Source organism: Nicotiana tabacum, chromosome 10, assembly GCF_000715075.1.
Source record: "Nicotiana tabacum cultivar K326 chromosome 10, ASM71507v2, whole genome shotgun sequence".
Lineage (NCBI taxonomy): Eukaryota > Viridiplantae > Streptophyta > Magnoliopsida > Solanales > Solanaceae > Nicotiana > Nicotiana tabacum.
Genome location: NC_134089.1, coordinates 165,795,210 through 165,818,125, shown reverse-complemented (window position 1 = coordinate 165,818,125; position 22,916 = coordinate 165,795,210). Strand labels below are relative to the sequence as shown.

The 22,916-nt window shown below is 37.0% G+C and overlaps 2 protein-coding genes across 6 annotated transcripts; one reads left to right on the top strand and one right to left on the bottom strand.

Moving 5' to 3' along the window:
- Window positions 1-10,376: 10,376 nt before the first annotated feature.
- On the top strand, window positions 10,377-15,717 carry LOC107778830 (protein trichome birefringence-like 14). 4 transcript variants are annotated; one of them, XM_016599144.2, is made up of 7 exons: window positions 10,413-10,625; window positions 11,004-11,257; window positions 11,690-11,906; window positions 12,827-12,988; window positions 13,368-13,526; window positions 13,835-14,030; window positions 14,441-15,717. In XM_016599144.2, the coding sequence occupies exons 3-7, from the start codon at window positions 11,762-11,764 to the stop codon at window positions 15,267-15,269; spliced, it is 1,491 nt and encodes a 496-aa protein (XP_016454630.1). In that variant the 5' UTR covers window positions 10,413-10,625; window positions 11,004-11,257; window positions 11,690-11,761; the 3' UTR covers window positions 15,270-15,717. The 4 variants fall into 4 exon arrangements, with proteins under 4 accessions (XP_016454628.1, XP_016454631.1, XP_016454630.1 ...); XM_016599143.2 differs by having other exon boundaries at window positions 10,997-11,257; XM_016599142.2 differs by lacking the exon at window positions 11,004-11,257 and having other exon boundaries at window positions 10,377-10,625.
- A 548-nt stretch (window positions 15,718-16,265) lies between these two features.
- LOC107778831 (pentatricopeptide repeat-containing protein At1g71210, mitochondrial-like) lies at window positions 16,266-22,567 on the bottom strand. 2 transcript variants are annotated; one of them, XM_016599146.2, is made up of 3 exons: window positions 19,579-22,567; window positions 18,566-18,847; window positions 16,266-16,709 (listed from the first exon to the last, which is right to left on the bottom strand). In XM_016599146.2, the coding sequence occupies exon 1, from the start codon at window positions 22,277-22,279 to the stop codon at window positions 19,625-19,627; it is 2,655 nt and encodes an 884-aa protein (XP_016454632.1). In that variant the 5' UTR covers window positions 22,280-22,567; the 3' UTR covers window positions 16,266-16,709; window positions 18,566-18,847; window positions 19,579-19,624. The 2 variants fall into 2 exon arrangements, with proteins under 2 accessions (XP_016454632.1, XP_016454633.1); XM_016599147.2 differs by having other exon boundaries at window positions 16,325-16,766; window positions 19,579-22,566.
- Between the last annotated feature and the right edge of the window lie 349 nt (window positions 22,568-22,916).

The window sequence follows — 22,916 nt, the reverse complement described above, 5'->3', positions numbered from 1 at the left end:
ATCCAGGCTTAGTTTATGAGTGGTGATTTCCGATGTAATCCATGTCATATCGAGACGGGACCAAGCAAAGAAATTCATGTTAGCTTTAAGGAATTGAATAAGTTTTCCCCTGATCCCGGGGGCTAGCCCCGTGCCCGGGTATACTTTTCGCTCAGGCTGATATTCGGCCAATGTGATTTGCTCCAGATCTTCGACCGTTGGCTTGGTGGCATCGGAATCATCGAGGACAATGAAAGATCGAGGGACCCCATAGTCATCATCCTCGTCAATCCCCTACTTCTCCGATTGGGTCGAGGCCGGTGTTCGTGGTTGTTATTTAACCTCATGCTTTCCCTCCGAACTTGACCTTTTCATTGACGAGAGCGCCGATATCGGTGTCACTTTGTTGATGGCAAACATTTTCTTGGCGGTGGGTTGCTCCCCGTAGACTGTTTTGACTCCCTCTAGTGTTGGGAACTTCAGAACCTGGTGAAGGGTTGAAGGCACTGCCCTCATGTTATGGATCCACGTCTCCCGAATTAGGCATTATACCTCATATCGCTCTCAATCACATGGAACTTCGTTTCTTGGATGGTACCAGCCACATTTACTAGCAAAGTTATCTCGCCTTTGGTAGTTTCACACGCCATATTGAAGCCGTTTAGAACTCAGGCCGCGGGTACAACTTGATATTGTAGGCCGATCTGTTCTACGACCCTCGATCGAATTATGTTGGCCGAGCTACCTGGATCAATCAACACAATTTTATCTTGAGTCTTATTCATAAGTACATATATTACCAGTGCATCGTTGTAGGGTTATTCGATCCCTTCTGTATACTTGTCATTGAAAGACTAGGAAGGTCCCTTCTAGTAAGTAATCCCGAGTTCGCTTCTCCCTTGTGATCGACCTTGGTGCGTTTAAATAGTGGTCCTTGAGGATTATAGACCCATCCAATGACCATGTGAATCACTTGTTATGGCTCTTCTTGCTCGTTCTGTCTGTTTAAATCTCTGTTTTTGAAGTGATTCTTGGCCCGATCACTTAAGAATTCCCGAAGGTGCCCTTCGTTGAACAATCGGGCTACTTCCTCCCTTAGTTGTCTGCAATCTTCTATTTTATGGCCATGGGTACCATGATACTTGCATATTTGGTTTGGATTTCTCCGGGCCGGATCGGTCTACAGAGGTCGAGACCATATGGTATCTTTGATACGTCCGATGGCCGATACGATAGCGGATACATCTACGTTGAAGTTATATTCCGATAATCGCGGTGCTTCTTTGGGACCAGCATCCCTGTCGAAACCCCTTGCTCATGAGTCCCCGTGAACTTTGACCTCGATCATTTCTCTTCTCATTCCATGCAAAATTTCGCCTAGATCCGGTGCCTCTACAGTCTCCATTACACGGTTGGTATTGATCCCTATTCGACCTTGGCTCTCAGTCGATATCCCTTTTAACTCTATCCACGAGCCTGCTAGGATAAACTGACCCAGGAGGAGCCCCCAGTTGATCATCCTTGTGAGCACGTGATTTTTGCTTCACGAAAAAACTACTCCAAAAGAAATCGAAAATTAAAACAATTTTCCTTGGTGTACAATTTTTAGAATTTGCGTGGCATTTTTGGATAATTATTTGTGTTTTTATCTGTGAATGTTTATCTTATTTTAATTAATTAAAATATAAAAACAAAAATATGTTGCATGCATATTTAGGATTTGATTGTGCATTTAGGAACTAATCGAACCATAATTTGGTTTTAAAAGAAGAAAATCACAAAAATATGCATTTAGTCTATTTTATGTCATTTAAAGTGTGCCATCGTGTGATTTTATTTTAATTAAATGTTTTAACTTGTGTGCTAATTGTTGTTAAGAGTTAATTAATATTTTGTAGTTTAATTTTGGTTTTACAATTTATTTTTAGAATTTTTGTTAATTATTAATTAAAAGAAGAAAATGAAAAGAGTTCAAAATATAAGGCAAATCGGATTTGGGCCAAAATTTTAGACCAAAAATCAGGCCCAAACATTCAAAAGACCTGGTCCATTTCAGCCAGTCCCTCAGAAGACTCGAACGACGTCGTTTCTGAGTCTCAAATCTGGGCCGTTGATTTGTTTCAATCAAACGGTCTTGTTCAGCCCCTGCATAATTGAAACGACGTCATTCTAGGTGATCAGTTCTGAGCCGTTCATCTATCTTGATCCAACGGCCTCAAGGCCTCCTCTATACCCGACCCATTTTCACCCAAGGTCGGCCCAATTTCGTATAGAGACCAAACGGTGTCGTGCCATTAAATGAAACGATCCAGGACGTCGATCGTGCTTGATCGAACGGCCAAGATCAAACAACCTCGCCCCTATATAAACTCAACCTCCTACCCCAGCCCCCCTAACCAAACACCCTCCCTCGTCTTCCTGTTCATCGTCTCAACTCAGAGACTGAACCAAACACCCCTCACCGAAACCCTAGCCTCCATGACACCCCACTGCCTAAAACCCGGCGGCAACAACGCCGCCGGTCACCAAATCAACACCATAAGACCATCAGACCACCCTTGCTCCAAATATGTTAACCATCTGGCTCGAATCTTCCTGAAACTCCTCGAATCTTCATTTGAAGATTCGAGCCAAACATGAACCTACCCCAATCCACTCCAAATTCATACTAGGCAAACCCCAGATCTCCCCCATACCATAAATGACTTTGGTTCCGTTCAAATCTGCCTAAAAACGTTCGAACCCTAAATCGAAAACCAGGAACCCTAGAAATTCCGAATCATGGAATCCATCCAAATTAAGTGAGGATTTTGGGTCTAATCGACCTTAATCGAAGTGTTCTCAGTTGAGAACACTTCGACTAAGGTCTGTTCGACCTTAAAGTGTCCGAGTCCGAGTTCGAGCCTGGGTCAGTATAGTTCTGATGTTCTGAGGTATTTATCTTTTTCCCTTGTTATGTGTTCATGTTATTTTTTATCTGTGTATCTGTTTAGTTTTGTTTTGTTGATTTTTCCATTCTTTATCAATTCATCTTCTTATCTCTAGTGACCTTTTTATTTGGTCGATTTTTCTGTTTGTTGATTAATTGTACCTGTTATAAACTACACATTCGATTTGATTAATATTGTCGATAATTAGTTTCATAAGTCCCCTGTTTTGTCCAAAGCCATGAATCACTCTGTTTGTATGTTTGATTTTGTTTGTTGTTACCAATTGTGTATGTATAATCGATTAATAAGTTGCGTCGATTAATTAGTTTCCTGTTAGTCCCTGTCCATGTTCTTGTCATTGTTACTTGAATGTTGTCTATTTCTGAGTAATTGTTGTCAATTGTTGTAGGCAATCGTTTAATCAGTTATCATCGATTAAGTCAAGTTTTATCAGTAGTTTCGTAAAATGATTAGGTCGAATGTTGTGTGTGCTTGATCTGTGGACATTTAGCTTCAGGGCATTGTCAATAGGCTGACAATGAACCTGCATTCATGTTACCTATATTCATGTTCATTTTTAGTTCAATTTTCAGTTTCAATGTTAATGGTTCTGCTGAGTTCTGTGTGGTGTTAATATGATTTAAATTCAGTTCATTTGTGTCAATTGGAATTCAACCTTAATCATTCAGTTTGTTAGGAGAATTGGTTATAGCTGTTAATCAAATTAGTTTTAGTTAATTGTTAGTTGAGCAGATTTTAGAATCAAAAGTTTTAATATATTTGAATAGTTGTATTAAGGGGGCAGTAATATTAAGGGGTTTCAGGGGTGATTTGGGAATGAAACAGTTAGAATAATATGTTAATGTTAGTGTTTTGTTAGTGGGATGTTGGTGTCTATAAATTAATGTGGTAATGGGGAACAAAAGGGAATGGGGGGTTGAAAATAAGGAAAAGTTTTCCTTAGTGGATTTTAAGTGAAAAATTTCAGATTTAGTGGGAGAAAGGGGGGTCGGGCAGTAGGTTTAAAAGGTAAGGCATGTCTGTATAAGAGGGGGACATTTTTTCAGAGAAAGGAGAGGAATTTTGGAGAGTTTAAGAGTGAATGAAAGCGAAACTTTGAAGAAAGGAAAACATTCATAGTTCAAGTTAAAAACCTGCTGGATTTTATCATCAGAATTCAGTAATTTTAAAGTTGAAATAGGCTGACTTTCAAACTAAAATAATTGTTTGGCATTGTTGGTTTTCAAGTAGTATTTCCTGAAGTGTGCTATTGGACATCTGTTACTGTTTTATTGCTATTTCAGGGTTTTGCTCCATTGGTTCTCGGGACTGCTGGTTGACGGATTTTGTTCCGTTGGTTTTAAGTTGCTTGTTGGTTATTGTTGCTGTTGTCTGCTACTGATCTACTAATCCTCACTTTTTTCTTCTGTTCTATTATCAGGTACACTACTTTGAATCACCTCGATGTTTGATTATTGAAGTTGAAATAAAATGGACAGAAGATTTCTGTATTTAACTATAGAATAATTGTATTGTAGTTAGATATTAGTTATGTGTTTCATGTTGTATGAAAGGTAGAGGCATGTAGTATTAAAACTATTTTTGTAAGATCACTGATTAACAGCTAGATAGGGCATAACGTTAGATACAGACCTAAGATCCTTGAAATGACGTGAATATTAGTCAATACAGTATGCATGTTTAATTTGAGCAGAATTGTTAGATTGTTGAACTATTGGACGTATTTCTGTAAGAATTGCATAGTTATCAATTTTAGTTTTGCTAATTCATATATTTAAAAAAATGTAGCTTCAGAATCACATCCAACTCGAATTGGTAATTAGTTAATGTGGTGAATCGATTTAATTGGTTGGTAAAATCTAGCTTTGAACTTGTGAATATTGGAATAGAAGTAACTTGAAGTTTGTGATTTTTTTTTTTTGGATCTTGTTAGTAACAAAGATCCGTAAGTGTTAGGCAAATATAATTGGTTAGTAATTTCGTATAATCCGTAGGCTTGATATATTTGAAGTGCGATTCAATGTAGTAATGCTAAGAATACTAATCCAACAGGTTATTTAAGTTAATGATCAAGCTTAAGTAAACTTTCGTAATCATTAGTAATTAAGTTTGGCTTAGTTTCAAGTAATTGAAAACAATTAGTTCCAACGTTTCATTTCATCTAACAGTGTGGGTTTAAATTAGTTATAGGATAATTAGTTTCTTTTGAATATATATATTGTTTGTCAATTCCGTATTTATTTATAATTTCAATTTCAGTAGTATTGGCCTATAGAATAAGGCATGAAATAATCTCCTTTTACGCAAGTTTGATTGCAATTTTCCGGTTGCGTTTGCTTTAATCCGATAAATAAGTGATGGCCTTTTCAAGCATGTAATTAACTATGATTTTTCTATTTTATTTTAGAGATAAACTTAAATATAAAATGTAGACACTTTAGGAATGTCCTTTTAAAAATAAAAGAGGCGTGCCTTGCCAAAATAAAATGTACAAGCGGCGAGGCCCTCTATTTTTAATAACTATCTAGCTTTCGGGAGAGGCCGTTTAGCGAATATCCACGGCCTTCACCGAATTTAATAACACGATAGTCTCTTTAGGCGCATATTTAATAAAATTAATTTTCTAAATTCGGGTGCGCATTTATGTGACCCAAATCAAATCTCAACGACGTTAAATATGTTAAAAACTACGGGTGTATTTATGTGACGTGGTTCGAGACGTGCTTTAACAACGTTGTAATTCTCTTTTAAAATAATAATAATAAAAGCGGCTAAAAGTTAAAATTTGCACAAAGGTTCAAAATGTATTAAAATCAGATATATATAAGTCGAATATGACAGTTGAGCGACCGTGCTAGAACCACGGAACCCGGGAATGCCTAATACCTTCTCCCGGGTTAACAAAATTCCTTACTCGGGTTCTGGTTCGCGGACTGTTAAACAGAGTCAATTTTTTCCTCGATTCGGGATTTAAACTGGTGACTTGGGACACCATAAATCTCCCAAGTGGCGACTCTGAATTTTAAATAAAATAATCCCGTTTCGATTGTCACTTAAATTGGAAAAACTCCCTTATACACCCTTTCCCGGAGGTGTGGGCGAAAAAGGAGGTGTGACAATCCTCGACCCTAATCTTCGACTGATATTGATTATGTACATCGGCCCAAGTGATAGTTGGATATTCGATCAAATTCTGCTTCGACTGTTGTGCAGCTATGGAACTCCGAGCGTTGAGACCTTGAGTAAAAGCTTGAACAGCCCAATCATCGGTGACCGGTGGCAAATCCATTCATTTTATTTGGAATCGATATATGAATTCCCTGAGCATCTCGTTGTCTTTCTGCCTTACCTTGAAAAGGTCCGACTTTCTTGTAGCGTCCTTAATGGCTCCGGCGTGTGCCTTTACAAAAGAATTTGCAAGCATAGCAAATGAGTCAATAAATTATGTGGTAAATTATGATATCATATCATAGCACCCTTTTATAGAGTCTCCCTGAATTTCTTCAGCAATACAGATTCAATATCATTATCTTCTAAGTCATTTCCCTTAATGGCGCACGTGTATAAGATGACGTGTTCGTTTGTATCTGTTGTCCTGTTATACTTCGGAATCTCGGGCATGCGGAACTTCTTGGGAATTGGCTTCGGAGCCGCACTCGGGGGGGGGAAGGTTTTTGTACAAATCTTTTGGAATCTAGTCCTTTCAATATCAGTGGTGCCCCCAGGATTTTGTCGACCCTGAAGTTATAAGTTTTCACCTGCTTATCATTTTCCTCGATCTTCTTTTCCCCTGTCTTGATTTGCTTTGTCAGTTCTTCGAACATCTTTATGATAGCAGGGTTGGTCTCCGATTCTCCTCTATTCAATCTCTTTGGCATCGATTCAGCCCTATGAACAACTTCCTGTGATGGCTCAGGCTTGATCCTGCTTGGTGTAAGGTTCTAATTTTGGAGTTGTGCTATTGCAGCTTGTTGAGTCTGTAACATTTCGAATATCACTCAAAGGCTGATCCCGCCTTCTTCACTTCCCTGTGCATTCTGATCAGCTGGTCGAACGTCTCTGCGGACGCTACTTTTAAGATCGACAGTCAAATTTCCATTAATGGCAATATGGGAAGTGACATCGATTGGGTCCACGACCGGGGCTCCATCGAGGTTAATTGGAGGTACTCCATTTCCTAGGGCAGCTATGTTATCGTTCTCGCCATGGAAACCAAGGCCATTGTCTGTGTGTGGGGGTTCTGCTTGAGAGTTTGACATGTTGATCTTGGAATCAAAGATACTCACAAGAACAAGTATAAAATAGTGTGTGTTATGAAAGTTAGTACTAGGTAATCATTATTATTCTTAGCCCCACGGTAGGCGCCAAACTATTTACCCTAAAAATGAATAACAATTTAATTTATACTGTAGTTTTAAGGACACGTGATTTACTTTGCACAAACTGAAAGAAATGCAATATTGATATTGAAATTGACTGAAAATAGGAATAAAGCAAACCAAATGAGATGTCTGCCTTTGATCCTTGAGCTAGGTCACCCTCGAATCAAACAAGTACTTTACTGGAAATTATGAACAGAATAATAAAGTATTTGAGAGCTTAAGAAGATGATGTATTGCTTTATGTAACGTGAATATGATCATCTATTACAAATGATCAACCCCCATTTATATAGGTGGGGAATCCTACCTTTGGTACAATTCTAAATACAATAAGAAATCCCATGATTGGCTAATTAATCGGCCTCTTCTTGATACGTGCCGAGATTTCCGCCGTAAAGCTCGCTTGATTGCGGATTTTTCGGTTTTTTGTTATTTGACTCGGTAAGCTTTCCTCGATTTTGCTCGATCTCTTTCCTGTCCGGCTCTTATCTTAGCCGACCTCGATCTCGATCAGTCTCTGAGTTTCGAGCTCAGCAGTCTAACTTTGCGCCGTGATCCGATATAACATAGGGTCGAACCTTGACCTACCTCGTTTCAGGTCAAGTCCGATTTTGATTGTATACAATATATTTGAGACAAAAGATAAGGGTAAAGGCTTTTTAATCATATATCTCTATGTATGTGTTGTTACGTTGGTTGGCACTTGTTAAAAAAATGTTAGAATTAAATTAAAAAAAAAATTAGTGATGATTTACACACAATTTCTTGCTGAATGGTACACAGATAACTAAACAAGCACAATACAACTCCGACATAAAATTAATCACCACTGAAATGTAGAGTGATTATATTTGTGTCACTTTCTAAGTTATTTAAATCATATATTACATAAATACTCGGACTTAATGTTTACATTAAGCAAATATATACAAGACATATGTCTTGTAGATATATTTTATCACTTAAACATAATTGAACGATAGATATTTTTAACTTAATTTGTAATTTTTCTGATTAAATTATTTAGCTTATTGCCAATAATATTGGATGCAAGCAAGTTTGTCATGGAACCTTCAATTACATTCCCTTGAATTGATAAGTTAGTGTAAAAGTAAAATCAACAATATTATATATTTTATTTTACATACTTTATTAGGTAAATTACTTTGATTTTCTACATAAATATGAGAGTTATTGAATTTGGTAAGGAAATTTAGTTCCATCTCATTATACTCTTTAGGAAAAGATTCTCATCATTATTTGGCAAGTGGTAAAAACGCTCACACGTGGCCACTCGCGATGGAGAGGTGCCACAAATTTTGGAATCATCTCATGTGAAACTAACCCATAAAATATTATACTATTATTTTCGTACGATTTAAGGACTATAGTATTAATAAGAAGCCAATTATTAGGAACAAAAAGAAAATTTTGTTAGAAAAAAATAAATAGAATCGTGATGCATCATAATTTATTTCGTACGTACTTTTGTTTTTTCCAGTACAACTTTTGAGTATCTACTTTAGTTTTAGGTAAATAAATTGCTTTTGAGTATCTACCCACAAAACATTTTTGTTGACTTCCATATGGGTAATAATAATTTGATTAGAACGGGCAAGAAGTAGTTTAGACTTTAGTCCAAAGTGCACTGAAATAATTTTCTTTTTTACAACATCAATGTCAAATACTTATTTTGCAAACTTACTCAAATATTGTCCAAATACCTATTGAGAGTTGACCATTCAAATTTGCACTAAAACGTATGAAACTGGAAAAAAAATGGTGGTTTTCAGCTTCTTATTTAAATAAAAAAGGCCTTAACAATAAATAAAATGATTCAATAACAAGTGCAAAATTAGCCATAAAAGTAAAAACAACTAATCTTTGAACTTTCCTTTTTTCAGACAGGGTTGAACCTATGATCTCTTTGATTTAGGAGGTAATTGGTTGTCATTGGACGAAAATTCAAACCGAAAAATATTTTTGCAAATGGTAAAATTTTATGAACATCCCTAGATGTCCAGTTAACTGCTGCGCCTCAACGTATTTCGGGGAGAACCAGCTAGCTTTGAGTGCGAGTGGCATTTCACCTCTAACCATAACTCACCCGCTGATTCTTCAACATCAATCGGTCGGACCTCCACTTAATTTTACCCAAGCTTCATCCTGGTCATGGATAGAACACCCAAACCAAGGACAAGAGTTCAAACTTGAATATAACATAAGATACACTATCATTGCTAATATAAGACTACAAATTAATGGATTTCCCAACAGAAAAAAAAAAATAAAAAAATTCAAGACATCTTCTTTTGCCATGTCAATAAACAACGACCAAAACTTCATTAAATGATAATCTAAGTTTAACTTATTCGATTATAAGCATTATATTTGTTGTGGTCAGCACGATGGTTAAACTAGTGGACCCCTCCCCAAATTTAAGTATTAATACTAATTTTCTTTTAATTTTTATACACTATAAGATTTCTTGGTATTATACTTATCTCTACCATTAAGAACGAATTCATATTGATAAACTTAAGAGCCCATTTGGTCTAACTTATAAAATAAGGCTATTTTGAGATTTTTTTTTCCGGAAAAAAGATTTTTTGATCCGAACCGGTATGTGTTTGGTCAATTAATTTGAAAAATACTTTTAAACAACAATTAATATTTGACCAAGCTTTTAAAAGACGCTTTTAAGTCTATTTTTTCTCATGGAAAAAAAAATTAGTCAAACATCTTAACTTTAGAAAAAACACTTTGGCAAAAAAAAAAAATATATTTTGACAAAAGAAAAAAAATTGGCCAAACATACTATAAAGTTACTATTATAACTATATTAGATATGTTTATACCATCAACATATCTAATTTGAATCTAAATACGATTAATTTATATACACTAACATATATTTTTACGTTAGTTTAATATAATGGAATGTGACAAGTTGTTTATTATATTTGTACTTATATTAATAAATACTATAGTAGTTGTCGGTGAAAAAAGATTAATAGTAATTTGATTGCATAACTATATTTTAGAATAAAAATTAAATTCTATGTATAATAAATAATTTCCTTCATTTTCCTGTCTCCGCGATCTCCTCCTCTGTTTCTCATTCATCCTCACACTTTCAGCTCCTTCCTTCTTCTCCAGCATTCCTCTTCAAACTTTACCCTCATTGCATTTTGTTCTGAACTTCAATTTTGCATAAATATTTCGAAACTGAATTTAATTTTTTATTTGCTAAAGAATTATTGTTCCAAGATCAAATCCGAGGATTCGGAGGTTAGATTTCAGTCATTTTAAGGTATACATTTATAGATTGTAGTATTTATCTTAATATCGACGTAATTCAGTTTGTTTTTGTATGTTCTTCTATTTGCCTGCTTTTTTAATTGCTTAAAGATCCAAACTTTTTTGAATATTTCGTGCTGCGTATGTATTTAATCTATGCAATTTTGTGTGTGTTTTTTTTTAAAATTTTCCTGTTAATGCATCTTTTTATGCGTGGTTAATGTTCCTTGATTTTATTGGACTTCACAATTGCATCAACTTCCTATTTGGCTCTGCACCAATTGAAACTGTTTGACATTAGTCCTTGATATTGGTAAAGCAAGGGGCTTGTTTTTTACTAGCATCGAACTAGCTTTTACTTAATAACTAACACTAGTTCTTTAGGGAACAGAGATATTGAATGGATCTGCCTCAATATGAAATTTCAGTAGTTGACGCGTCTATATGAAAAAGCAGCTCTGTGTTATGTCCACAACTGAAGTATTAAGATGCAAGGTTGGACCAATTTTATGAAGATAATTATAGAGGGTCAAGGTAGGGGCAGCTTGGTCATGATATTAGGTGGGGTAACCCAAAAAGGGGCTCTTGAATCTGGAGAAGGAAGCTAAAGGATAGATATCTGTCTTAGTCCAAGAGGAATCTCAGGTATTGACTATTTGATTGTAGTTTCCTATGAAGGAAGGTATCAGGCATCTCGAACATTTAGAGGTTTTTTCATCCCATATCTATACTATTTAATAATGAAGGGAGATAGAGGTAGTTTTGAACTTACTGTACTGTAAGCCTATTAACAATATCTTTTCGTATAACACCCTCATCACCCCAAACAATATCTTCTTTTTCAAGTTTGTATTTGTACTTGTTTAACTTCTGACACACTTTACAGCACAGTTGTGTGCCTTGGTTGCTAGTAGAGAATTACTGTCTATCATGTTGTGATGAAGGTGTCTTTTTGTTATTTTTCTGTTGTCTATATCATGAGTGTAAAAATTGCCCTCTGAATCTCTAATCAATCTTCTTACACCCGAAACACTATTTCTCGGTCTTGCCTCAAACATTTTCCTTCAACAATTTCAGATATTATCTGAAGTGAACAAAACATCCATTAAGGTGGAATGACTTCAAGTATATAAATTCTATGCATTGAGGATGAAGGGAGGTTTAAAGGTGCCACGGATCTCTCTCATCCTTATTGGATTAGTTTGCGCCACTGTTATTACTTTGGCATACGTGAAAAGCCCGTTCCTATCTTCTTGGGCATCATCTCAAGATCGTGTCTTCCAGATTTCTCCAGGTTTGGCATAAATTCTCTTTTGATATTTTCCATACCATTAGTAATTCATTTTCCACTTCGGAGTAGCAAGTATGTTGAGCCATTTAAAGATAAGGTAGTATATGAGGCTGTAGAAGCTGCTGCTACTTGGGTTCAACCTTTTTTATTTTTATAAAAAGAACTTTTTGTATATGCTTAATGGAATGGATCACTCTTAGATTGAGACGCATTTATGTGCTAGTGTTTGCTTTAAACCAATACCACCGGAGCAGGCATTGTAGATAGCGGGTACCAGAACAAAGCATATCTAAACAAAAAAAAAGAGGTGTTTTTGCGCTGGATCACATTGCTGTATTCGAGTTTAGATGACAGGAAACTTGGCAGAAGCTGTGATTCTTGCATGTTTTGTCTGGTTCTTTTGCGTAATGATCTTCTTTTGTTGTGGATACCTGCTCCACATTGATCTGCCTGAATTGTGCATTTGTGCTAAATCATGAATTTTCTTTTCTCAACTTTTTCTCCGTAAATAATGATATCATCTGTTTCTTCAACAACTAAGTAATAACCAATATGGCTACTAATTTAAAGTCCCCCTTAGTGGATATATCCCATTAAAGACACCTATTTTGTTGTTATTGAGAGTGAAATGCTTGGACAGGTTGTCTTATGCAGTTTGGTGGGATGTGTTTGGAAGTGTTTAACATAATGTTTCAAATAGAAAAAGTTGAAATGTTAGTTGGTAAGCTGTCACGTTAAGTTTGAAACAATATGTATTTGGCACCAGTTATAAATGTTTGAGGGAGAAACTTTCCTCTTTAATACGAGTAGCTGTTTTGGGACAAACCAAAAAGGACAGCATTATTATGACAGAGTAAATAGAACTTGATGGAGACGTTGCTGAATCCTGTTAAGTTACTTATCTATTCTCTGTTCTCTTGCAGATTATAAAGTGAAAGATGAAGAAGTTTTAAGAGAACGAAATAGATTAGGGAAATCAGAAGAAAGCGTGAACTTTGAACCCACCATTTCAAATTCATCTACTAAGGGGTCTTCGACAAAGGATAAGGTGACTGAAGAACTGATTACTAATACTGAGATAGAAGGTATGGTATGTTTGAGTACAATCTTTCATCTTTTGTGAGTGCCTCAAATTGAAAAATTAGTGCTATAGTAAAGTCCCTTTCTTTCTCTGCTCCATACATCAATGTGTCTGTTTTCTGTCCTTCAAATTAAAAGAAAGAGAAACTTCCTTTTCCTGAGTTTTATGAATAAATAGCTCCTAATCTGCTTACTTTGTACGGAATCTGTTGCTTCAACTCCTCAACTTGATTTATATTTGCCGAAAGTGTCAGTTTCTCTGCATTAAAGAACTACTTCCGCTGGTACCTATTCATGTTTTATAATATCTTTGTATCCTGAGATGTTATTGAGGTCAAGCAATCTCTAGTCTCTACAGCTTGATGTTTTAATGGTGTTTTTCAGGAAGTGCGGGTATTCCTCCCAGCTTTCCCCAAAAAGGAGATTTAAAAGGAGCTTTGGAAGAAAAAAGTAGTTCAAGAAAACAAGAAAATGAAGTTGCTGGTCCAGTGAATTCTGCAGACAGCCCTATAAAAAATTTGACATCTGCCTCAAAAGATCATGGTGATCATCTTTCTTTTTTAATTTTCTGTTTCTTTCTCGTTGATGTCCTTTAGCTGTAGAATTTTTCTAGGTTTGTAAAACAAACTTCTAATGTTCACGGAAGTCACAGCCTGATGGATTTGATTACATTGTCATTGAACTAATTCCTAATTTCTTTCTTTTTTCCAAAATTTTTTCACCCTTTCTTGGGTTCTGGATAATCATAAAAAAGGCCTTGTTTGCCAATCGACCTATCCTTAAATTGGTTGGTGAATTGGTACAATGGTTAGTACGAAATTGGTTACTAATATCCTTATCTTACCTTCCAGGTTGTAACTTTGCTAAAGGTAGATGGGTCACAGATGATAGTAGGCCTCTATATTCTGGATTTGGCTGCAAGCAATGGTTGTCATCCATGTGGGCGTGCCGCTTGACACAGCGTATGGATTTTGAATACGAGAAACTACGTTGGAGACCAAGAGATTGCGCGATGGAAGAGTTTACAGGTGCTAACTTCCTGAAAAGGTATGCTTTCCTTTTTCTGCAATTGATTACTTTCTGATGCCTGGGATGTGTATAACCTTAAAATAATTCTTATGAACTCTATTAACACCTTCTCTCTTGTTCTGTCTGGCATTAATAGTACTCTACCTATCATGGCTTGTAATGTATTTTCCAAGAGCAGAAGTGTAAGCTTGAGTAAACCCAAGACATTAGAACATGTACCTCACATTAACTGCAAGAATTTGACTGTGAAGCTCCCCTATGTAGTGCATACTATCTCTCTTGAGATGATTCTGTTTGCACTATTTTTCAGTGTCTAAGTTTTGTTGTTGCATAGAATATGGCGTTGCTTTCTCCCTTCTTCAATTCTTCAGGTGATATTTAATTGATTTTACATACAAGGAATTTTCTGAACTTGGTTGTGCATCCAGGATGGAAAACAAAACTCTGGCTTTTATTGGGGATTCCCTCGGTAGACAGCAATTTCAGTCACTTATGTGTATGATTACTGGTGGTGAAGACAGACCTGATGTTCTCGACGTGGGACGTGAATATGGTCTTGTAAAGGCTCGTGGTGCTAAACGACCTGATGGATGGGCTTATCGATTTCCGAGTACCCAAACAACTATTCTTTACTATTGGTCTGCTAGTCTGTGTAACTTAACACCCATTAGTGCTTCTAACCCTGCTACTGATTACGCCATGCACCTGGATCGTCCGCCAGCATTTTTGAGTCGTTTCCTACCCAAATTTGATGTCCTTGTGCTAAACACAGGACACCATTGGAATAGAGGAAAGCTTAATGCCAACCGGTGGGTCATGCATGTTGGTGGCGTTCCTAACACGAACAGGAAAATTGCTGATATCGCTGGTGCCAAGAATTTTACAATTCACAGTATCATTAATTGGGTAAATTCCCAGCTGCCAAAATACCCTGGTCTTAAAGTATTTTACCGGTCTATATCGCCCAGGCATTTCTTTAATGGAGATTGGAACACTGGAGGCACTTGTGATAACACTACTCCGCGTGCTGGTGGAAAGGAGGTTCTACAAGATGAATCCAGTGATTCTACTGCAGCAAGGGCAGTAAAAGGAACAGCTGTAAAGCTTTTGGATATCACAGCTGTATCTGAGCTGAGAGATGAGGGTCATATATCTCGATACAGCATCAAAGCAACACCTGGGATGCAGGATTGCTTGCATTGGTGCTTGCCTGGTGTTCCTGATACATGGAATGAAATTCTTTTTGCTCAACTTTAATATTGCAAGATCGGCAAGGGGACACTGCTTGAACATTGTTCCCTCCCATCTGAGCAATCAGGGTTGCCAATTGGCGCAAAATACAACATGAATAGAACAATGTCTGGTGGATTGCCTATTGGAGCTTCACAGATTGGATTCAGCTCTGATTCATGGGAAATGCTGAACGTGCAGTTGCATTTGCTTATCCACCATGTTTTAAGAGTACATGACTTATACATTATTCTTAGAATTTGTAGATTTGGTAATATAAAACTGCCATTTGTTAGAGACTAGATTCTTTGTGGGGTTGGGATACAGGAGAGACTTGACCCTTGACATGTACGGTGAATTCAAAATGAGTTTGTAAGACATAAGTGAGTGTGTACTTGGAAAGATGAAAACTATACAAGTGATGCTTAAGTATTTACACTTGGTTATTATTAATATCAATAAGTCTTCTTGTGAATTGTCTCATTTTTGTCATAGCTAGATGAATTTCAATTCTCTCCCCCGCCCTTTTTCTGGCAATGCAGAGTAGCTAGTTTCAGTGGCAATTGAATAGGACATAGGACAAGAGGGGTTGCTCACATGGTCAGCACTCCTCATCTGCAACCCCAAGGTCATGGGTTTGAATCACCAAAGGAGCAATAGCTCCAAAGAAGGGGATCAAAGGAGAATCAGAAGTGGAGGGGTATAAAATAAAATAAAAATAAAATAAAAAAAAATATTAGGACACAGTATCAAATTCTGCCTGATAGTATGTGCATGGATTGAATCAAATTCTGCCTAAAGTTTTCAGGCAGTATGTGTTGCAATAATAATCTTTTTTCAAATTCAAACTCCATCTTTAGATTAGAAACATTCTGCCCTCCATGGGAAAGATTTTTTTTATAGTTATCAGATATAATGTCCAAATTTGATCAAAGAACTAACATATGATCCTTACATCAATAAGTAATCACCGGAACTGAGGCAGCAAAATTCTCCCAGGTAAATATTCACAATTATTGCTACAAACAAAGAAATATATTATCCAAAAAGACAGGGAGAACTTCCTTTTTTTTTTTTTTTTTTTTGATAAATAGGTAATTTTATTGATTGAACAGTACCAAGGAGGTACTGACATAATACACAAGTCTCTAGTTGACTCCTATGACTGAAAGGAGTGAAAAAATTCTAGGATTCTATCTAAGCTATCTTCAATATTTCTCTTACACCGAAATTGTTTGAATGCATTTTAGATTATACATAAGAAATATTCCTCTTTTTTTCCTTCAAAAAATTTTGCTCCCACAGTCAAATAATATGCATAAAGGTATGATCTTCCAATCTTGTCTTCGTCTCTTTTCCACTGTCTGCCCTTGCCAGCACTGCAGTATCACTTTCAGATCTCCAGGCATCACCCACTGTATTCCATATAATAACCTCAGGAAAATGATCCATATCTGCCATGCAAATCTGCAATGAATAAACAAGTGGTTCACGGTCTCAATTTCTTCCACAGATGAACTGTATCTGCTAAATAAAAGCCAAGAATGTCTCAAAAAAGGAACTCCTTAAAATATTTTGAGAATAGCAATTACCCTCAAAGTTCAAATTATATAAAAGGACTCTACTCCACATCATTCACAGCCCCTCTAGTTTTATACCCAGGGAACCAATAAACTAAAATATGAGCATCTCGTTTGCTTCAATCAGTTCTTAACATTCTACAGGAAATACTATCATGAATCAATCAATCACTACATAAGCAACTGCTATACCTCTGCACAAGCAGCTATCATGATAAACGAACCGTTCAAAGAACTCAGCAACAATATATAACAGAATATAAAGCTTTTACCCAATATGTTTTATGAGGCCTGACAATTTCCGTATATGCTAGATAACCATCTAGAAAAGTAGCTGCATAAGATGGCACCTAGCAAACTCCTGCTAAGCATCGTACAAGGCTACAAGCTAACGAAAGTACAAGCTAGCAAGAACTGTCTAGCAATTTACAGTGAAAAACTATATCAATTCTCCTCAAGGACTTCACTAACTTTTGGACCATCTCATGCAGGGAAGTATTATCTTGATAGGTTTGGCAAAAGGCCGACCACACATGACTGAGAAACTCTATTTCGCATCAGAAACAGCAAAAGTACAGGATCAATTTTGTGATCCACCCACTGACTAAAGACCTTTATTGCTAAAACTGAGCCCCAATGGTTATCATGCATTGTTAACCTGTAGACATGAAGTTGGTATCGTTATGGATGGCCTCCAAAGCAGGTTAAAGCCCAATGATATAAACTGCTAAGCAGGTGAAAGCAGACATCACTGCTTGAAGATGGGAGGAGACAACCACAATCGTAATGCAGGAACAACGCCTATCACACTCAAATGCTCTTAATGCACTTATGCAGAACCCCTAAAAATAATAATGGTGATGATGATAGAAATAAATGAAAATATGATGCATAATCACTTGTTAAATTCTTAAACATATTCTTCATCAAAACAATAAAGAATTTTCTTGATAACCGTGGTGTTGGGGCCAACTTGTGCACACCTTGACTAAATACACGCGGTACATGTTACCTCCCACCAGCACAGGTACCGGGTACTCCGTCCACCGGGGCTTGGATAGATGGGAAGAAATCACCTAGTATTTTTGCCTCCGCTAAGAACCAAAACAATAAATAATTGTAATGACTATTATCATTATTATTAATCCATCTCCCAATTTGTTTAACACTATTTCCTTTTCCCTCCCAAAGATTGGCATCTCTCTATAATTAGAAACCAATTAACTTTTATTCCCATTTTGTGATTGACATGCTTGTTGTAGGCCCCGGTGCCCCTACTGAGATGAATTATTTGGTATGACAGTACCTTTGGTATTTTATTTATATCTAAGTGTGAAAGTCTTCCTTTCTTTCTTAATCTTCGTGTCTAATACAAATTGGGGGACACGGGGAATGTTAATTATTTCAATCCAAACTCTTCAAAATCTAGTAGAAATCGAAAATCTGAGCCGGAGATAACAACAATACCCATACATATTTTGGAAATAGATGCATTCAGAAGGACATGATCAACACTTTATATACTAGTAAATTACTTTGTTGGTGCACCAAAGTTTTCCATGAAATTTAGTTTTAGGAAATTATTAACTAGAATAGTCAGAGTTCCAGCTAGATGCCACAACATGCCAAAGATATTAGAACAGCTCATTTACAACCCAGAATTCAACAAGATGAAAATAAGCCCAAAATCTACAAACTGCTAAAAGTATTCCTATAATCATTTCAAATCAAGTGGTTTCAAACCTGAAGCAGGTAAGCTTGTTAATCGGTTGGCTATCACAATCGTTGAGGCTTTTCTCCATGGTCCCGATACCACTTCTCAACCTTTCGGATTCATTCGGAGCACAGGACATGACATCTCTTATATGGCCACTTCACTGCTCATGAGTTGAATCCAGAAAATTCTTCCGGCCCACAACCACAAGTACTCCATCTTCAAATGCACTAATATTTCCATTTAGGTTTCATGTGCCACCAACTTACTTCCAGACAGCCACATCAGTAATCACATCCAAGCAAACCAACCTAAAATGCAGAATTTCAAAGTCAGGTTTTTAGATTACACGAAAGAAAAGGACAATGCGAGCGCTGCTTCTTCCCTTCAGTAGTTGAATATTGAATATGAATGAAAACACAGAAACTCCAGTGGCCCTAGCAACAGTTCTAAAGGCAGTTGAAAGACCATAAGCTAAACAAGGGTTAGGGGCGAGCTCCCATGAAAAAACTTCTAAAGAAAAGAGCTCCAGAGGCAAGGCGAAGCACACTAATAATATAGGAAGTGAGCAAAGTTTACAATGTGAGAGGAATTCCCCCTAAGGCTTCATAAGAGATCAAATTTTGCTTTCATAGGTAACACTTCCATACCAGAGAGATACAAGGTGAAGTTAAAAAAACTTTCCTGGTCATTGCTCATAGTTTTCTCCCGGAGTTGCAATTATATCCTCCCACTTAACTTAAGATCCTAGATTACTTCTATTGTCTTTTAGTCATAGGAGTTGGGTTTTTAAAATTAGTAAAACAGCCAGAATCCTTTTACTGTATCTTTTGAGGGGAGCCTTGACGTAACTGGTAAAATTGTTGCCATGTGACCAGGAGGTCACGGGTTCGAGCCGTGGAAACAGCCTCTTACATGGACCCCGCGCACAGCGGGAGCTTAGTGCAAGGGGTGTGGATAAAGCTAAAAGAAGCTGATGTTTTCTCTCCTTACAAGAGGAATACAACAAAGTAAAATATCAAACAATCTTGCATTTCAATACCTGAATGAGGGACCCCATTCCTTCTAGAATGAAATTCAAAGTGAGTTTAGACAAATGTCTTTGTAGCCTCAGTCAGATCAAAACCTTTACTGAACATTTCTTCCATCCACTTTCTAGCCTCAGAAGATCGACCAACTTTTAAGAAGCCGTGAACTAATGTATCATAAGTCCATCGATTTGGCTCATATCCTTTCTTGCATAATCTGTCGAAATACTTGCAAGCAAGGTCCATTTCACTTATGGTTAGTTTTCTCAACAACAAATTGTAAGTGTATACGTCAAGTGGAAAGCATTGTCGAATCAGTTCTTCCATTTCCAAAATATCTCCGTCCAGATTACTACCACCAGAGAAAGTCTTTATCAGCTCCCCTAGTGCTAAGCTGTGATCCTTCATGTTGCGCAAATCTCTTGAGTGCATCCATGCACTGAAGACTCTTGGAGTTTGTAAAGAGTGTAACAAAAGTACATTGCCAATGAAGGATGACATCTGACGACCAACTTGCATCAAGTCTTCCACCAGAAGAATAGCCTTATAATAATCTCTTTGCGAGCAAAGCAATTTAACAAGTTCCTCATAACATTCCATACTTGGCCGCAAAACAGTTGATCTCATCTCCCAGAACATGTTCCATGCATTTTCGGGCTTGTTAGCTTTACAAAGCCCAACAATCATGGTGTTCCATAATTTTCTTCCTAGACTACTTCTATTGGACAAGTCACGAAAGTAGTTTAAAGCATCGGCAATTTTTCCAGCTTTCAAGTAACTTTGCAATATTAAAATGTCAGACTGCAAATTCGGTGTGATACCATTTCTCTTCATCATCTCATAAACATCTCTGGCCAGCTCAGCCTTTCCGGCATGACCAGCTCCATCGATGAAGTAATTATAAATGAGGCAGCTAGGTTCATGCCGAGACAATTGAACCTCTAATAAACTGTAAAATAGCTTCTCTGGATCCTCCATCTGACATAAACAACAAATAACCGCCCTGTACAATCTCCGGTCTGGACTATGACCTTTTTCTTGCATTTCTATTAACAATCTTGCTGCAATATCTCCCCTACTTGACTTGTTAAAGCCACTAATCAAGTGAAAATAAGTATTCCTGTTAGTAACCCTATCCAATCTGCTGAGCTCTCCATGTACCAAGTATCCATCTTCCACCCTGCTGGCCCTACATAAGGCTGATATGAACTTGTTGTAGGTCGAGTCACTGGGCATGCAATTCCGGTCTAGAGCAGCAAGAACCAACTCTTTCACTCTATCGAGCTTCCCTTCTCTGCAAAGAGCATCAGCAATAATAGAAAATGTCCTCCTACCAGGGAAATAACCTTGTTCAATGGCATTCTTCAGCACGAAATACGCTCCATCAACGCTTGCATCACCTAATAGAGTATTTATCAGATAGTTATAGGTCATACTACTTACAGAGAGTCCAAATTCAGCTCTCGAATCATACAACTCCAAGGCAATATCAGCCATCCCCACCTTGCAGAAGAAGCACAAAGTTACATTCATGGTGACATCGTCAGGTACTATATCTTGATCCTTCATGTCCATCAACAAGTCATAAACCTGCTCTAACCTGTTCTCTCTTAAAAGCCGACACACTAAGCTGTTATAGCGAAATACATCAGGAACATACCCATCAAATAGTTTCTTGCCTTTCAGAAATTCTACTGCCTCACTTAGCTCCCCGGCCTGAGCAAGGTCCTTAATCCACACACTATATGCCTGTTCCATCGGAACCAAACCAGACTCTCTAAAATCGCGCACCAAACTTGCGGCTCTCATAAACTGCTTACTTTTACACAAAGCATCCACAAGATTAGCCACCACAATGCCACTCAACCCTACCCCTCCATTTCTCAACAACCCTCTAAGATACTCCTCAGCTCGATCCAGCTCCGTTTGCTGGCAAAGACTCTTAACGAATATAGCATGTGTTATCGAATCCTCAAAACCCCTAAACTTAATCTGCTTCAAAACCATCTCAAACGCATCATAAAAACCATCCTCCACCAATGCATTAAGCAACACATGATAAGCAAACGCATCCAAATCAACACCCTGAAAACGCATTCTACCGAACAGTTGGAGTGCAAGCTCAGGTTTGCCAGCCACGGCATACCCAATAACCAAAGTGTTGTAAAATCTCGCTTTATGAAAATACCTTTGCTTCATATACTTATCCAAAAACTCAACCATCAAAGACATCAACTTTGCCTTCGACAAAATCTTAAAAATGGCATTAAACGTCGCCCGGGTATGATGAAAACCCAGCTGTCGACCCGCCCAATCAAAGAACTTCAAACAGGATAAAACATCCTTGTTTTTCTCGTAATTTAATACGTCAAGAACCAACGCCTCGGAAAGTCTAAGGTTAAATCGAGACAGTGATATATCAGCTGTAATATCATCTTGTGTCTTCAATATCTCAAAGATCCGATCGAAAACTGGGTTTTTTCTGCTCATGAACCACTCCTTTAAGGACAAAACAACATCTTTGGGATGTAATTCAATTGTTCTAGAAGTTGACAAAACATTAGAAGAAGAAACCGATACAGGTGAAGGTAAAAATGGATATGCAGGGATTGAATTGGCGGCAGGAGGAGGAATATTAGTGGAGTATAATACATATAGAGGATGATTGAAGAGAGCTCTAGTTTTTTGCCTCGCTTGTCTGATTGTAAGCAACATGTTTGATGAAATGTCTCAGTTAGCTACTAAATCAAATATTGTACTTGCAAAATCGTGTTCATGGGACTATGAAATCGAACAAATCTTAGCTTTGTTCAGAGTGGCTTCCTCCTCAACATGATGAAGCTGGCTCCTATGGAGATATGAAGCCCCGTAGATAATGTCACCGGAGCCCCGAGAATGGTAACGGCCCAAATTTGTAGTATTAAGTTGACAATCTCGGCGGCACTGAAATTGAATACCCTACGATGCTGTTTTCCTTTTACTTTTTTTTTTTTTGGTTTTTTCGAGGTAACGTGCACTCACTTCACTTCACAATTTAGTTTTCGTTAATTTTATTTAATTTTTTATTTTTATTTGACTTTTTATTAAGTTTTTTTCGATTATGTATTTTCTTTGTAGGAATCATTTTTATCCTCTAAATTAGAATTAGTCGAGAAAGGAGAAAAATAAAAGAAAAACATAGTAGTATGTTTTTTTTGGACATTGGGATGATAAAGAGCCTCCTTTTACTATTGGACCCTAAAATTGACTCTAAAATTGACTCTAAAATTGATCCTCCTTTTCACAGGAGTTGATATAAAATATATGGGTCTTTTAGATAAATACATGACAAATTTAACTCATTCACACTCCG

Bases quoted from the DNA above. Each gene is read 5' to 3' on its own strand.
- LOC107778830 (XM_016599142.2), top strand. From the start codon at position 11,762: ATGAAGGGAGGTTTAAAGGTGCCACGGATCTCTCTCATCCTTATTGGA. The intron at 11,907-12,826 runs GTTTGGCATAAA...GTTCTCTTGCAG, and splicing joins TGTCTTCCAGATTTCTCCAG to ATTATAAAGTGAAAGATGAA. The intron at 14,031-14,440 runs GTATGCTTTCCT...TTGTGCATCCAG, and splicing joins GGTGCTAACTTCCTGAAAAG to GATGGAAAACAAAACTCTGG.
- LOC107778831 (XM_016599146.2), bottom strand. From the start codon at position 22,279: ATGTTGCTTACAATCAGACAAGCGAGGCAAAAAACTAGAGCTCTCTTC.